This window comes from Micropterus salmoides, unplaced genomic scaffold (assembly GCF_014851395.1).
Source record: "Micropterus salmoides isolate LMB-PRFRI ecotype aquatic unplaced genomic scaffold, ASM1485139v1 Ms_hic_scaffold_1, whole genome shotgun sequence".
NCBI lineage: Eukaryota > Metazoa > Chordata > Actinopteri > Centrarchiformes > Centrarchidae > Micropterus > Micropterus salmoides.
The window spans coordinates 15,031,182-15,046,613 of record NW_024040040.1 but is presented as its reverse complement, the minus strand read 5'-3'; the positions used below and the strand labels follow the sequence as shown (position 1 = coordinate 15,046,613).

The following is a 15,432-nucleotide window of genomic DNA, read 5'->3' as shown; positions in this document are numbered from 1 at the left end:
AACTGTTACACTTATAAGAAGTGTTTAGAATGAATATTGTTGTGTGTACAGTTCTGTGCAAACGTTTTAGGCAAGTGTGGAAAACTGCTGTGAAGTAAGAAACAAAACGTGTAAATAGATTATATATATCAATTAACAAAATATAACCTGTGTGACGAGAAAAAAAAGAACAGAGCAAAGCAAGTCAAAAGCAGGGTAATCCGGAAACGCAGGAACAGAACACTCAACATTAGATGAGGATGCAACAAAGACAGAACAGAACTGAGGGCTTAAATACAGACAGAGGAAATGAGCAGGAACGGAGTGAACAGGTGGAAGACATGAGGGGCTAATCAGACACAACAGGAAAAAAGCTAGACAAAGACACATGAAACTGATCATTACAAAATAGCACAGGAAGTAAAGCATGTGAAAACACCAGAGGGCAGATTTAACGAAGTAAAACAGAAAACATGGAACGAATGCATAACAAAATGAACATAACACAGAACAAGAGCACAATCAGCACATAATAAAACACGAAAACAGGAAAATACCAAAACTTTGACAATGATGTTGATATCAGGTCTCTTTGGGAGCCATACCATCACTTCCAGGACTCCTTGTACTTTTTTACGCTAATGATAGTTCTTAATGACTTTCACTGTATATTTGGGGCCATTTTTATGCTGCAGAATAAACTTTGATGTCTCCCTGATGGTATCGTATGATGAATAAGTCTGTACCTCTCAGCATTGAGGACACCATCCATTCTGACTAAATCCCCAACTCTGTTTGCAGAAATCCAGCCCCAAATTTGCAAACAACCTCCACCATGCTTCACTGTTGCCTGCAGACACTTTCTTGTACAACATTCCAGCCCTTCGGCAAACAAACTGCCTTCTGCTGCAGCCAAATATTAAAATTTTTGACTCATCAGTCCAGAGATTCCATTTTTCTGTACCCCAGTTCCTGTTTTCTAGCTCTGAGATGATGGCACTGATGGACATCTGCGAACTGTGAGAGGAAGTAAGCATGATGTGTCTTTCATCTGCTGCAGTAAGTTTGTTTGTGTCTACGGTCCTCAGTGTTGCCCGTTTCTATGTGTTTCTTAAAAAGTGCTTTGACAGCACATATGGAAACCTCTGTCTTCCTTAAAATTTCAGCATGGGAGAGCCCTTGCTGAACTACCTTGTTATCTTGTTGCTGCACTCAGTCACTTTGTTCACTGAGTTTGTCTGTTCCTCACCCAGCTGTATTCCTAACACACAGCTGTTTCAGTTGACTTTATGATCATTAGCACCTGATTGGTGTAATTCTTTAATCATACACTATGGTCTATTTTTGAAAGCATTCTTACTTTATTTTTCCACACCTGTCTAAAAATCTTGCACAGCACTGTATATACATAGTGTGACGTAATATTCTATATTTTTCTTATTTTCAATAGTTTCCATAAAAACACTCAAACCAAAATGTGTGTGTGTGTCTTATGTGTATGTTATCTCTCTCAGCCTGTGAACACAGTTGAATGATGTCTCTATGTCTTTGGCTCTGAAGGCGCTTTTACAAATTAGAGAACATAACCCTGATGGTCATATTTATGTAATCAGGGTTCTTTTAGCTTGGGCTAGAGATCACAGATTTTTAACAGTTAGTATGCATTTTGAGTGTTGTGATTAAATCACTGTATTACACCTTTAATTGTGTGCAAAAAAATATTTTGAGGATGCTGATTTGCTAGATAACAATAGGACATGTGGAACTGATCGCATTCCTGGTTAACAGCTAAAATATCTCTGTTAGCTACTTGTTTTATTTTATTTTACACTATTAGCTAGATAAGATCTATGTAGTGTCATCTCCTACAGTTTCCCTAAATGTACGCCATCCAAGAGCAATGATTACATTTAAAATAAATGACTAAAACTAGCCTTATGAAGTACAGAGAGCTATTGTCTCATGATGGCTCAGAGATCGTGGAGGGAAACCACAAGCTGACGTTACTTCAAGCTACATATGGTTACACATTTCCCCTGCATTCATAGTGTGGCAACAGGCACTCAGGAGAAGGCACACAACCTATCTAAACAAATTATTTAGGCACAATATCTGCCACCATTACAGTTAAAAGTGAGAAGTTGTGTGGCGATGATGGTGTTCTGACATTTCATCCAGTCAAACCCTGCAAGGTAAGATTTTTAATCTTCCAGATGGATTAGAGTTTGACCTTGTGGCAGCGGGTGTAAAAGTCAATTTCAAACTGGAAAAATACACCTGAATTTTAAACTTATAAACTGCAAAATATGGATTGATAAACATAGCAACTTATTTCTTCTAAAATTAAAATTGCACTTTATCTGTGAGATTACAGTCACAGAAGTTTTAAATGATGTCAATTTTATTGACAAAACTTTTAACTTCTTGAATAAAAAGTTTGTTCAGAGAAAACATAAATTTGAGAGTGCTCAAGTTATCACAGATTAGCTAAAATGAATGAATGTTTTTCAAACTTTAAAAAGCCTATAATCTCATGAGGATGTGGTCAGATATACAAAACAGAGCATTTTTAACAAATGTTTCAAATTGTGTTCAGCCTTTACAACTGTGTATTTTACCTTTCTTTAGACACTCTTAACTACATAAATAATTTCCTGTTTTGTGTATAAAATTGATGAAATTGTTATTTGCCAATGAAATAACTGTTAAGAATAGGGCTAATATATGAATGTGTGCTGCAGAAGGAGGTTTCAGCAAGGCCATGCAAGTGGAAAGTGCATGATCTGACATTACATGGTTAAAAAAAAAGAAATGATGGCATGCAGCGGCGGTTAGGAACAAGTTAAGTCAGTTTATAATGTCATCTTTTCTGACCCAAAACATCTATAGTACAAGAGGAAGTGGTTTCTAACTGATGTCAATGAATGCTTTCAAGTCTAAAATATAAGTTGTTGTGCACCTTAAAAACATAATTGATTGGCATTTGTGATTTGTTTTCCTTTTAATGACCTTTAAGTGGAGGTGAAGATTATATTATTAGTTACTGAAGCAATAAGAGTAGAACAAGATTTCGTTGTGTGCTCTAAATATAACATTAGCTTTGGGTGTTTTGTTCTTTGACATTGAAAGAAGATAGGGCCTCTTGGATCACTTCCTTTAGAAACCATAAACATGCACAGACGCACACACAAAGGAGGTGATCTCACTCTGCTCTGACAGGAAATAACCTTGATAATGGAAAGCGGCTGTTCTTCTTTTCAGCTGAATATGATGATGATAAAGATGGCTACTGTCTCCACCATCACTCTGCTCCTGCTCTGCTGCCTCATCACCTCCACAGGTACTGTCCTTAATATTATAATTAGAGGATTTTAAGGAGTTCAATTTGACTTTCTTCTTGTAACAGTGCTGATTCCTAACATTTTCATATATTTTTTGAAAGCAAAACTCTTTTAAAGAAAAAACATTGGCCAGCTAAATAACTCTTTACTGCTTTTCAAATGTTTTACTTCTAAATTAGGTGATTTAACATGTTTTCAGCCCCAGATATTTGTTCCGTTGTTCTGTTACCAATATTTTTCAGTGCATGCTGTAGTAGTTTATATTATAACAAATTTTAACATTTACCTTTATATCAGTATGGTGCAAAAATATGTTTTTAAACTTATTAATTAAGTATTGTATACATAATGTACTGTAAATGGGCTAAAACATGCAAGAACATTGGACTGATGCTGTAAATGTGAGAAGTGAATTGACAGACATTCGCAAAAAATAATAGATTAGATCTAAAAGTAAAGGCGGTTAACTGAATCAGTAAAGTGTTGAATTGTTTCATCACTGTAGCACTAAAGGGGAACCAACAAAACACAAAAACAATACTGCAGCTAAAGTCACTGACATGGACAGGTTAAGGTTCCAATTTCCCACTGAAGTTGATGTTGAATGACTTGAAACAGCATCTGGTGAAATTGACTGTACTATACTGTTAGTATAAATATCTGTTCTATATTTGTTTTTCTGTTAACGTCTTTGTCAAAATGTTTGTGATTGCGGGTGAATGTGAGTTGAAAGCTCTGCCAGAAATACAATACATCAGAGTTAGAAGAAATCACCCCAGAACGTTACCTGCACCAGAAACTGTGTGTGCTGATGTGGTAAAATTGGTCTGAAATGAGGTTAAAGAGGACGAACAGGAAGCAAAGCAAAAGTGCAACAATATGATTTCAACACCTGAAATAAGAAACAACACATGTACTAGAAATAAATGTTTCTAAATGCATCAAATAATAGCCACGTTTGAGACAGTTATGTACTGAGTGATACAAAATATAGATGGTTTAACTAAACACAGACTTTCTGCGCAGATACATCTAGAAATATAAAAAAGTGTAAAAAACAAACTGTCAAGTATATTCTTCAAATTTAAAATCCTTTTCTTTTTAATATTTCTTTGGTCAAACATCACACTTTGCTGAACTATGTAATAAATGTTTTCAAAACTTTTCAAATTAAGAGTTGCTGCATGACCTGTACATCTGATCAGGAGTTGATAAAAACAAGGACATTTTAAAATATTATCATTGTTTACAAGAAACAATTGTAAGGTAAACTCCAGCTATTACTTATTTATGTAACTGCATATAAACAAAAATGCATTTGGTACATGCACAGAAAGACAAATGATTTACATAGAATCATCAAAAAGTAGTTTTTGGTGTTGCAGACGAACCGAGGATCTTCTTATCTCTGAGTTTAAAATGTCATAGTTGATGTTTGGCCAGTGTCATGAACAGGTTACAGCATCAAAGCTGTGTGTGTGTGTGTGTGTGTGTGTGTGTGTGTGTGTGTGTGTGTGTGCTAATTGCAGATAAATCAGTATTGTGCTCATAGAACAGCTAATATTAACAGCTGATAAATGACTAAAAAGAAATGGAGAGATACAGGAAGAATCCTTCAGTCATGTCATGAGTGTTATCATTGCATACAGCCCTCCTGTTGGCAACACACATGTTTGGGACGCCACAGATCCACCTCAAAACTCAGCAATCAGCTGTACTTTTGTGCAAAGTGCTATTTATGACAAGTTTGTCATGTTATCTTGATGAGGTCTCATAATAACTGCCAGGGATAGTTTTTGTTTGTTAAGCATTTCTGAAAAGAAAGATCCTCAAACATGAAAATAGGTATCTGTCTTAAAAATCACATATTGATTGGGCTCTACTTTAGGCACACCAGAAACACATATTTATGATGAAAAGACATGAAAAAGTGCATAATATTTAGTAATAAAGCATAATATAATATGGGCCCTTTAAGTCACAACTACATTAGAACACGTGATAGCTTCAGTAATCTAATTGTGATAGATGAGAGGAACAGTGTTTAAGAGGGCATCATGGGTAATAGAAATGTTTGATTGTGCTCTTTGAGATGTAAAATCGTTGAAGTATGAAGCTGGGTGTGTGTGAATTGCACAATATAACTTCTCTCAGTTTGATGTCACAATCGGTAAAAAAGTAATTTTATTCAGAATCTAACTTCTCTGTTTTGGTGATTTAAACTTGCATACTGCATAGATGTGATATTCAGATATAGTGACACAAAGGGTTAGCGTTAGTGATGCCAGCAATACTACCAGCCAATCAGTGTTGTGGATCTTGGATTATACAACTGTTTCTCTGGAAACCAAAGGATTTTTGATAAAACTAAACAGTTTCTGGTGGAAAATATTATGAAGATGATTAATGGAAAAACAGTATGTGGGTGTCACAGAAAGAGGATGTAGTATTATTTGTTTCTGCTCAAGACTTCAGCAGAGTCATTCATTCAAATTTTGCTGAGAAAAGCTCATGGCTTCCTTATAATCTTCAACAAAAAGCACTTCTCATTTTCCTGCTAGATTAAAACTCTGCAGAGGTGTTCACACACTCTGTGAGGAGCAGTGGTAAGTAAAGGGGTCATCTTCATCGCTGCACTCCTGTCTCCTAAAAATTACATTTATGTACCATTACCTACATGCACATGGTTTTGCCAAATAAGTTTAGGAGGAAAGGAAAATGCTTGTTTTTAAGGCCACATTGTGTAAACTTCCACTGACATGAAGAACCCTGTCTTGACGAGTGACTCAAATTTGTGTTCCAATGAAGGCCTTAAATCACCAGTTCTGTGGAAAAATATTAGTGTTCTGCTTCATCGAACAATGACTCATGTCACCATTATTTTTCTTTTAGAAAAATTAAACAAATCAAATTTTTGTATATTTTTTTAAAAGGAAACCAGTAATATGGAACACATCATTTAAATATATTTACAATAAATAACTATAAAGCTCTTGAAAGTGAAGGCTGGATATTAATGGCGACATATATGGGAATTTGTTTGGCTTTGTGTGTCTTTTCAGCAGACTGTGGTCTGAACAGAGACCACAGGATATTATACACATCATCCATCTTCAGTGCTCTCAGGCTTTGTGACAAGTTGAAACGATCTGTGCAGTCTGGTTGCAGAGTTTCATTTCATAGACTTGTCAGTTTCACATTTACAAACAGAACAGCACACACACACACACACACACATACATACAGACTTACAAAGGAGTAGGAGACAAGCGGGTTAAAGTTTTTATTCTTTACGTGGTCACATGCAGTGACATTTATGAAAAATGAAATTAATCCCAACAACTAAAAAGCCAATAAATATGTAAAAATCCAAACAAGCCATTAATTTTTTTGTGTGCCTAAGAAGATGCATACACTTGGAAATATAAGAAAGTAGACTTATGTAATCTGTAAATATAAATGTTTCTCAAATTATGCCAAAATCCTCACCATTACTAGCAACCATACCAACATACATAAGAACTGCAATGCTCAGTGTTGCAGCAGTACATGTTAAACATGAGATAATCGTGTTTCATTTATAAGTTCATAATTATATTGTATTCATAACATTTGCTGTTAGTGTAATTATCAAAGCATAGATGTCGAGAAAATGGCACTAAATTGTTCCCTGGTTAAGGTTAATCCACACCGGCAGCTTGTTTTAAAGTGTTTTTGTTTTGTCCATCACATGTCTAAATCTCCCACTTTCATGATGAGATTAGCTACAGTGGGCTGGGGAAATAAAACCAGTGACATTTTCTTTCTGTATACTCCTCATAGAGTCTACTTGAAATCTAGTTTTTTTTCTTTTTGGAACTTATATTGATATTATCTCATCCTGCGATGGACTAGCAACCTGTCCTGTACCCCGCCTTTTGGCCGATGTCGGCTGGGATTGGCTCCAGCCCCTCCGCGACCCTGTGTGCAGGATAAGCGGTTGATGATCGATGGATGGATATTACTCATTGTTGTGAAGACAGTCTGGTCACTGTCCTGTCAGCTTCTCAGGAGCTGAGGACTAACTCTATCAACAGACTAGAATGTTTAATATAACTATTATATGGACGTCCTTGAGGTATTGTACCAAGCTTCATAGTCTCCATAGGATGAATCCCATAGGTTTTTATGATCCCCTGACTTTTCCTATAGCACCACCAGAAAGTCAGAGGTTTGACTAGTAAAATATCTCAACATCTTCCAGACGAATTGGTACACAATTTGGCACTGTTGTACATAGTCTTCTCTAGTGACGTCACACTACATGTAAGAGCTCTGTTGGTTTGCTTTTTGTCTTTTCAGCAACTTGACTCTGCTTCATGCCCAACTAATGCTGTTTAATCTGAAAATAAGAATCTTCTTTTGGATATGGGAAATGTTTTATGGTGAAAAAGACACTGCAGCCAACAAAAACATAAAAAATATCAGGAGCACTGAAGTTGACATGCACAAAAATATCACAGTACTCTGTAAATGAATTATCATGTGATTTTTGGGGTCATAAATAACATGACTGCTAAATGTAATGAGTGCCATCTGATTTTTCTTTGTATTTCTTCACCTTTCTTTCTGTTCCACAGATTCTCAGGCTAGCTGTGACCAGTATGCAGCTACAGGCGGGGACTTGACTCTGATTCTGAACCACACACTGCTCGGAAATTTAGAAAAATTGAAATGGAAGCACAATGATGTAACAGTCTTTTATCGACAACCGATCAACAAATATCTCACCGGGTCCAAAGAGGATGTTTCTGAAAATGGATCACTGAAGCTGAAAAGTCTGTCAAAAAACAAAACAGGGATATACACCCCCGAGGTTCATGGGTCAAAATGGACAAGCAATACAGAATTTGAAAAGCATACAATTATGTATACTGGGTAGGTACCAACAACTTCCGATACATTTTCTTTGTCTGCAGCCACAAAGTTTTCATCTTATGTGCTGAATATGTTCACGTTGATTTAAATCTCAGAGTGGGTTGTCTTTAAGTGTGTTGTGATGCATCAGAAGCTGTACATTATAATCAACAAACATCAGAAAACAAAATGTGGTTTAATATCCTGTCATTACTTCAGATCACCACATTTGTTTCCATGTTTTGTTTGTCATGATGTGATAATCACAGTGTTTTTATAATGCATAATGCGCACTACTTCAAATAATGTTTGTTCTGATCAAATCTACTCTACTCAGACCCTGTCCAGAAGCCTAACGTGACGATCAGCTGTGTCAAAAACACCCATTTTACTTTAACCTGCAATGTTGGTCAGGTGAGAATTTACAATATGTTTTATTTACAAAGGTGCATAAGTGGAGTATTTTCCGAATGAATCCTCCATAAAAATGTTTTTGTACACACTGTAGTGTTCAACCATTTGTGTGCAAGTTGTTTTCATGTTTGAGCTAACTGCATATGGCCTGCACATAACAAGAAATTCCTGAGAAAGATGTGAGCTTAAAAAATGCAAAAACACAGCATTTGTACTGGATATCCAGATTTTTTAGCTACCTAGTTTAGCTCCAATCTGTAGGATATTAGATAACTAAATGGTCAAACACTAAAAAAAATAGCATGTGTCCTTAAAAAGTGTTTGGAGCTGACTTTGTGGTCTCGTCCAGAGTTTTTCAAATAATATATCCTGCAAAGTTTTACTCCGGGTCTTTTATGTTACACTTATAACCCTTGTTTACAAGCCTTTATTAATCCATCTATTAATGATATTTTAACCCAGCAGTCCAAGGATAACAAATTTAAATGGTTTCAAAATAACAAGGAGTTGAAGGATAACAAAAGTGCTCTGACACGAAATGCTGAAACTATGGAAAAAGATTCCTTCAAATGCGAAGTTTCCAACCTCGTCAGCAGTAAGACCAGTGACCCTGTTGTCCAACACTGCTATACGCACAGTGAGTATGATCCACTGGCTACTACAGCCACAGTTCTCTGTGGCCGTTTCCTCACATTTGATGGAAATCACACAGATGTGTTATATACTAGACCTAATTGCATGCAAAACAGTATGGATAAGAACTGTTCAATATTGATCAGGTTGTTTATTGATTTAATTCATCAGAAACATTTTGATCACATTAATTTCCACACAAGAAAATTGCAAATTTACTGATGGCTAAAAATAATTTAGTAGGATAATTGCATCTATCAAATGATTATAACATAAGCCCACTCATTCAGTGTCCTCGAGTTGGATAAGTTGCAGTGCGATTACTTAAGAAGTTTCGAAAAGAGGCACATTTGTCAACTGTCCATTAGATAGCTCCACTTTCCAAATGTCATAGTTTTTGACCACATATCAAAAGAAATACAATAAATTAATACTTATTCAATGTTTTTCTCCTTCTCCTCTTTCCCCTTTAAGAGGCTTTTTTATATGAAGAACTATATGGAATTGAAATCTGGGTTTTCATTGCTGTCGGAGGAGGTATGTTTGCTGTCCTCCACGGAGACAGTATGTTTTATCAGAGTGTATATTCTAATGCATCTTTTAACTGTATATATCTCTTCTAACTGCATACCATGGAATTATGATTAAAGTAATTACACTTGATTGAAATATGCAATTGTTGAGTTGACATTTTAAAATTATTGTAATTATCCATCCTCATCAGGTGTTGTTGTACTGCTGATGATCATCGTCATTGTTTGCTGCATCACAACCAGAAGGAGAAAACACTTGCAACTGAAGGGTAAAGAGTTTTTTGTTTGTTTGAAACCAGCTTGTTGTCATAATTCATATTAATGAGGTGGTATTATTCTTTTTGGCTTTTTCCCTCTCCTTTATTGATTTATATATCTTTTTGGTGCATGTAATAGGTTTGAAAAGTGAAAAAGCCCAAAGTCCACCCCAAGGGAGTTCCTATCTCCCACAGAAAACTCTGCTCTGAACTCTGAGCTCGTTTGTAGTCCAGCCTTTACTTCCGCTTTCTTGTGATGTCACAAGAAAATACGTGTCATAATGCTTGCCGAGCAACTAGTCTGACACGCCCTCAAAAACACAGTGGAAAAACATTGAGGTGCAGCGAGCCCGTTCTCATCTCAGGGTGTCATATACCGATGATTTGAGAAAGAGTGACAAAGCGTAGTTATTTGTAGTTATCTCACTGTGTGAGACGCACCGGGTGCTAGCTAGGTAGCTACGTTTGTGATAAAGGTGTTGACAGCCCCCTGAAGCCCCTACTCTTACCACAACCATCAGAAATGTTAGTACCTAAACCTAAGTCACTGACTTTATGCATGTCGACCGGCTAACCCTACCCTACACATCGGCCGTGCTAACAGGTAGGGTTAGCCTCCTTTGTGTTGCTGCAACGTAGCAAACGGGGGGCGTTTCATACGGACACTGAAGGGTACCTTTAGCGTAAAAACCTTACGCTTTTTTAATGCTGTCTGAAAGCGTCAGTTATGACACATTGAGATGAGAATGTGTTGGCTGCAGCACACACCTCTCCTCTCCCTTCCAAACACTAGCTACCCTCCAGGCAGTCATGTACATACATTTGTTACTGTGATGTAAAGACAGAGCTCAGTTAAAACTTTATGGATGAAAGATACTTTTGTTACAGATTAATAACTCACCACTCTGAAAGTTTTGCTCCAGTCTATGTTGCCAAGCTGGTCAGCAACATGTATCCTACAGCTGAATCGAAGCTGTTTACCGTCTTCTCGCTGACCCACCTTTCTCTGCTTCTGATTGGCTAGTAGTCCTTAACTAGGAACTGTGCATGTGCAACTCCCAACAAAGATCATTTAGAGACAAGATGTATCACTCTATAGCTAAATCGATATATATATAAATATGGTGTTGTTTTGAAAATGAAACCATGTAAACCTGTTCTGGTACAACCTCTAAATAGGATTTTGAACCTGAAAATGAGCATAATACCACCTCTTTAAGACAAAACAATTTGCAACCCTGTATATGTTACTTCTCATCACACTGTAACTACCACAAATTGAATTTATGGGCAGCAATGTTTTCAATTTCTGTTTTTCAATGTTTGTTAATAAAACAAACTGAAGAGCAGCTTTATTTCGACAGTGTAAGCTGATTAAATGAGCGGGTGGGGCTCCTCCCACTCTCTATGTAATATTTGAATGTTTGAATTCAGTGTTGGGCCCAGTATTGTTTATTTTGTACATGAATTACATTTGTAAGAAAAACAAACATTGATATGCATTTATTTTGCTTTGACAATATGTCACAACATCTTATGAATGCTTTAGGAACTGCAACTTCTAAGTTGTTTAGAACAAACTATTGAATTTCAGATTTAATCACAAAGCTGAGTTTTGATTAATGAGGTTGAAATGGAAAGTGTTTCAAGTCAAACTTTTGGTAGAGATAATCATGCTGGAAACTATACTATCTAAATATAAACACATTTTAAAAAAGGACTACTAAGAACAAACAGTTTATAGAATAAAGTCTCTAAAAAAGTCAATAAACTTGAGAGGAGTGCCTGTGTATTACCTCTGCACTCCAGGTTAACAGAAGTAAGACGAAAATAACCATCCACACCTGACTGAGAGAAGCTAGATAGTCTGAGATCTAAAAGGTTGGTGGTCTGAGACTTTAAAGAATACAAACATGTGGTTAATAATCATATGAGCTCCAGCATGACCACAACATCCCCCTGAAAGCCCAATGTGTGCTAAACACAATGTAGATCAAATTCTTGGTTTAGCTGACCTCAACCTTCAAAGCCGTGTTCTAAGATAAAGCATTTGTAGTGGTATAGCAATAAATCGTTATTTATAATATGTATAAATATAAAGACGCCCTGCGATGGACTGGCGACCTGTCCAGGGTGTACCCCGCTTTTCGTCCAATGTAAGCTGGGATTGGCTCCAGTCCCCCACGACCCTGTACGCAGAATAAGCGGTTGACGATGGATGGATGGTTGGATGGATGGATGGATAAATATAAAGACATACGATAAATCACTCTGTCTGGTCTGTCATCTGTGCTTTTTTTCATACTTAACAGACGAGGGAGAGCTTCGTTTGGCATGGACCAATGAGCAACAGCAACAACATCAATACGCTGCCGATCAACAACATCAACAACATCATCATCATCACCACCATCCTCACCACCACCAGCAGCAGCCGGCCGGCCACACTGGTCCTCGCCAACATCGCTCCAAGCAGCACCGCGACCAGCAGCGTCCCAGAGCCCCCGACCATGGTCACCCTCTGCCCAGCCCCAGGAGAGCTGCGCAGGTAGGAGATGATGAAAACCATGTGTTGTTAATCTGTAGCATTTAGGAAATAACTCTTTAGCATCATGGTGCAGGTTATCAGTGTGGCATCTGATCGGACACCCTATTGTTCACTTCCCAGCAGGCACCCAAACCGGTCGACAACGTTGATGATGAGCAGCCTCCTCCTCTGCCTCAGCCCAGGAAGAAAGCCCCCAAAACGCCAAGAGTGTAACACCCTGTGAGGAGTTTAGTTTCTGGGTTCACCTGCTCTTCTTCTAATCATCATTTTTAATCCTGTTTTGAATCTCTCCTCCCTTCTTCTCATCTTCTGAAGATGAATTCAACTCCGCCAGGAAAAGCACATTAAAAACACTTCTCTCCTCTTTGGCCTCTCCTTGGCATTAAGTATCATGATTTCATCAGGATGTGGTGAAAATCAATTTAAACAAACTAACAGTTTTATCAAATAAAAACTAAACAAAAAGATGCTTATTAAACTCAAACTATTAATCTTATTAAGCTTTCGTTTTATTATGACATGATGAGCAAACCTAGACTGCCCTACTTTGTAAAATATGTAAGTGATTCATTATAATCTTGAAATCACTTCAACTATTAAATTGTTAAATTACTTTATTATATATTTCAAATATTATTATTGTGAAGCATCACTTCCAGAGACAACAAAACATGCTATTGCTATGTTTCCTTTCCATATAAACAAACATAATGTCAAATACACAGGAAGAGCACACTTTAAAGATTAAAAACTAAAAAACATACAACAACAACAACAACAATAAGTGTACTTGTATAACATCACCTGCAAAATGTTCTTACTTACATAAAGACAAATACAAGACCTCTAACCCATAATCTGCCTCACACTCTCGCATTACATTCGATGGATATGACGCCTGCCTTTAGTGTGAGAGACCCGGGTTCAATCCCCCACTGTGACCCATCCACCATTGTGTCCCTGAGCAAGACACTTAACCCTTCGTTGCTCCAGAGGCGTGTGACCTCTGACATGTATAGCAATTGTAAGTCGCTTTGGATAAAAGCGTCAACTAAATGTAATGTTATATAAATGACAAGCTCATTCCCACGCTAGGTATTGGGACATACTAAATCTTTTTCTGGCATACAAAATAGTATGGTTGTATAGGATTTCGAACACACAACTGGTAATCACACCGTGAGTTAAAGGTAAAGGTAGCTTTGAATTAACCCCTAAATCCAGGGAGTACATTTAGTTGTATGAACTTTGTATGAACAAGAAAACTTGTGTCATGCCTGATATTGTGCCCGTTTTCCAATGACAAAGTCCAAGGCCACTATTCTGCAAGAAGTCTATCTTAGCCTGACGCGTGTACACTTATGTGTGTCGTACACACAATCCAGGAGTACCCAATGTACATAAAAATCCACAAGAGTCAAGAAAAGGTTTGAGAGTACCTTTTAATCCAGAGTTTACTTAAGGCCCGGTCCATTACCAGCACAGTGTAGTCCACCATATTTACTCAACCCTCTTTTGCAAAACACGGTCAAAAACCCGTTACGATCCATGGCTCTTGCAGATTGCTCATATCCTCTCCCTTGTTACTTGTTTTTCATTCTTTCATGACTAGATTTTCAGTTGTGGAAAAAGTGACAGTAGCACAAATAAATTATTACATTGAACACAAGTGATTACCATTCTCATGGTGGTACTCTGAATACGGCAGTTAGCTTAGCTTATCATAAAGACTGAACTGACTGAAAACTGGGGGAAACCGTTAGTTTGGCTCTGTCTGAAGGTAACAGTCCAACTGCCAGCGCCTCTAAAGCTCACTAATTAACTCATTATATCTTGTTTGTAGAATTTGTAGACAGACTAAAATGTGAAATCCACATGTGGTGGTTTTACAGCAGGTCTATGGTCAGACAAGGTTCATATGTCACCCAGAGGTTTCAAAGCAACCAGCAGTCTTTGGAGGTGCTGGTACTTGAATTTGGGTAATTGTTTCCCTTCTTTCCTTCCCTTCTCAAATTGTTACTTTAAACAATAATTTGTTTGGCATTTAATTTCACAAAAACCAATTATATTTTACAGTTTATTTGCTATCTGCAAGGAAGTTTGCACAGCACAGTTGTGGAAAATGGTATATTCCATTATGTATTTCAAGGTTGCATTTACATTGTCCCAGACGGTTTGGTGCACTGCTTCAGTTTCATTTAAATTTATTTTTATTTCCAGACAGGCTGCAAAAAAAGAATGTTATATGAAATGTTTTTATTGTAAGAATCACTTACAGGGCAGCTTTTTAGTGTAAGTTTTACAACAATACAAACTATGCAGTTCTTTGTAATATCTTTTTGGAATTTGTGTTGTGAAGTGATGAATAAAAGAAATGTTTACGACTGTGATAAATCAAACAGAGACAGGTCACATTTTCTATTCCTGACAAACTGTGTTTCATTTCTGCTTTATTTTAAGGCACTTGCTCATCTCACAACCCTGCGAGATGACCATAATAATAATAATAACAATGTAAATAAATGTCATACATGTGTTTATATCCAAGAAACATACAAGGAACCGTTTTTTATTTATCTACAAGACCACCATACAAAAGCATCTGCATTGTATCCCTTGAAGTATATGCTTTTAATGTAAAAATGTCCATTGAAACTGTCTTAAAGTTTTAAAATCAGTTGTGTAAACTACGATGCGACTTTTCAAGTAAAATACAAGTGGTTTCAAACTGCGTCATCTTCACCTCTGCAACTCGTTGTTTTTCAGGCTGAATACACAGGCAGACAGCGTTGGTATGTGTCTGTGTGTAGGTGGGTTGGTAGATGTGTGTG

General features: G+C 36.9%; 1 protein-coding gene across 2 annotated transcripts; it reads left to right on the top strand.

Annotated features, from left to right (window-relative positions):
• Window positions 1-2,009: 2,009 nt before the first annotated feature.
• Window positions 2,010-15,332, top strand: LOC119903450 (T-cell surface antigen CD2-like). Of its 2 annotated transcripts, none has more exons than XM_038719639.1 (9): window positions 2,010-2,171; window positions 3,241-3,319; window positions 7,940-8,237; window positions 8,554-8,630; window positions 9,096-9,267; window positions 9,738-9,800; window positions 9,988-10,065; window positions 12,366-12,601; window positions 12,722-15,332. In XM_038719639.1, exons 3-9 carry the CDS (start codon window positions 8,180-8,182, stop codon window positions 12,812-12,814), a joined length of 777 nt encoding a protein of 258 aa, XP_038575567.1. In that variant the 5' UTR covers window positions 2,010-2,171; window positions 3,241-3,319; window positions 7,940-8,179; the 3' UTR covers window positions 12,815-15,332. The 2 variants fall into 2 exon arrangements, with proteins under 2 accessions (XP_038575567.1, XP_038575560.1); XM_038719632.1 differs by having other exon boundaries at window positions 9,093-9,267.
• Window positions 15,333-15,432: the final 100 nt, after the last annotated feature.

Excerpts from the sequence above, each read along its gene's own strand:
- LOC119903450 (XM_038719632.1), top strand. The coding sequence starts at position 8,180 with ATGGGTCAAAATGGACAAGCAATACAGAATTTGAAAAGCATACAATTA. Across the intron at positions 8,631-9,092 it reads TAACCTGCAATGTTGGTCAG|CAGTCCAAGGATAACAAATT; the intron begins GTGAGAATTTAC and ends ATTTTAACCCAG. Across the intron at positions 12,602-12,721 it reads GCCCCAGGAGAGCTGCGCAG|CAGGCACCCAAACCGGTCGA; the intron begins GTAGGAGATGAT and ends TTCACTTCCCAG.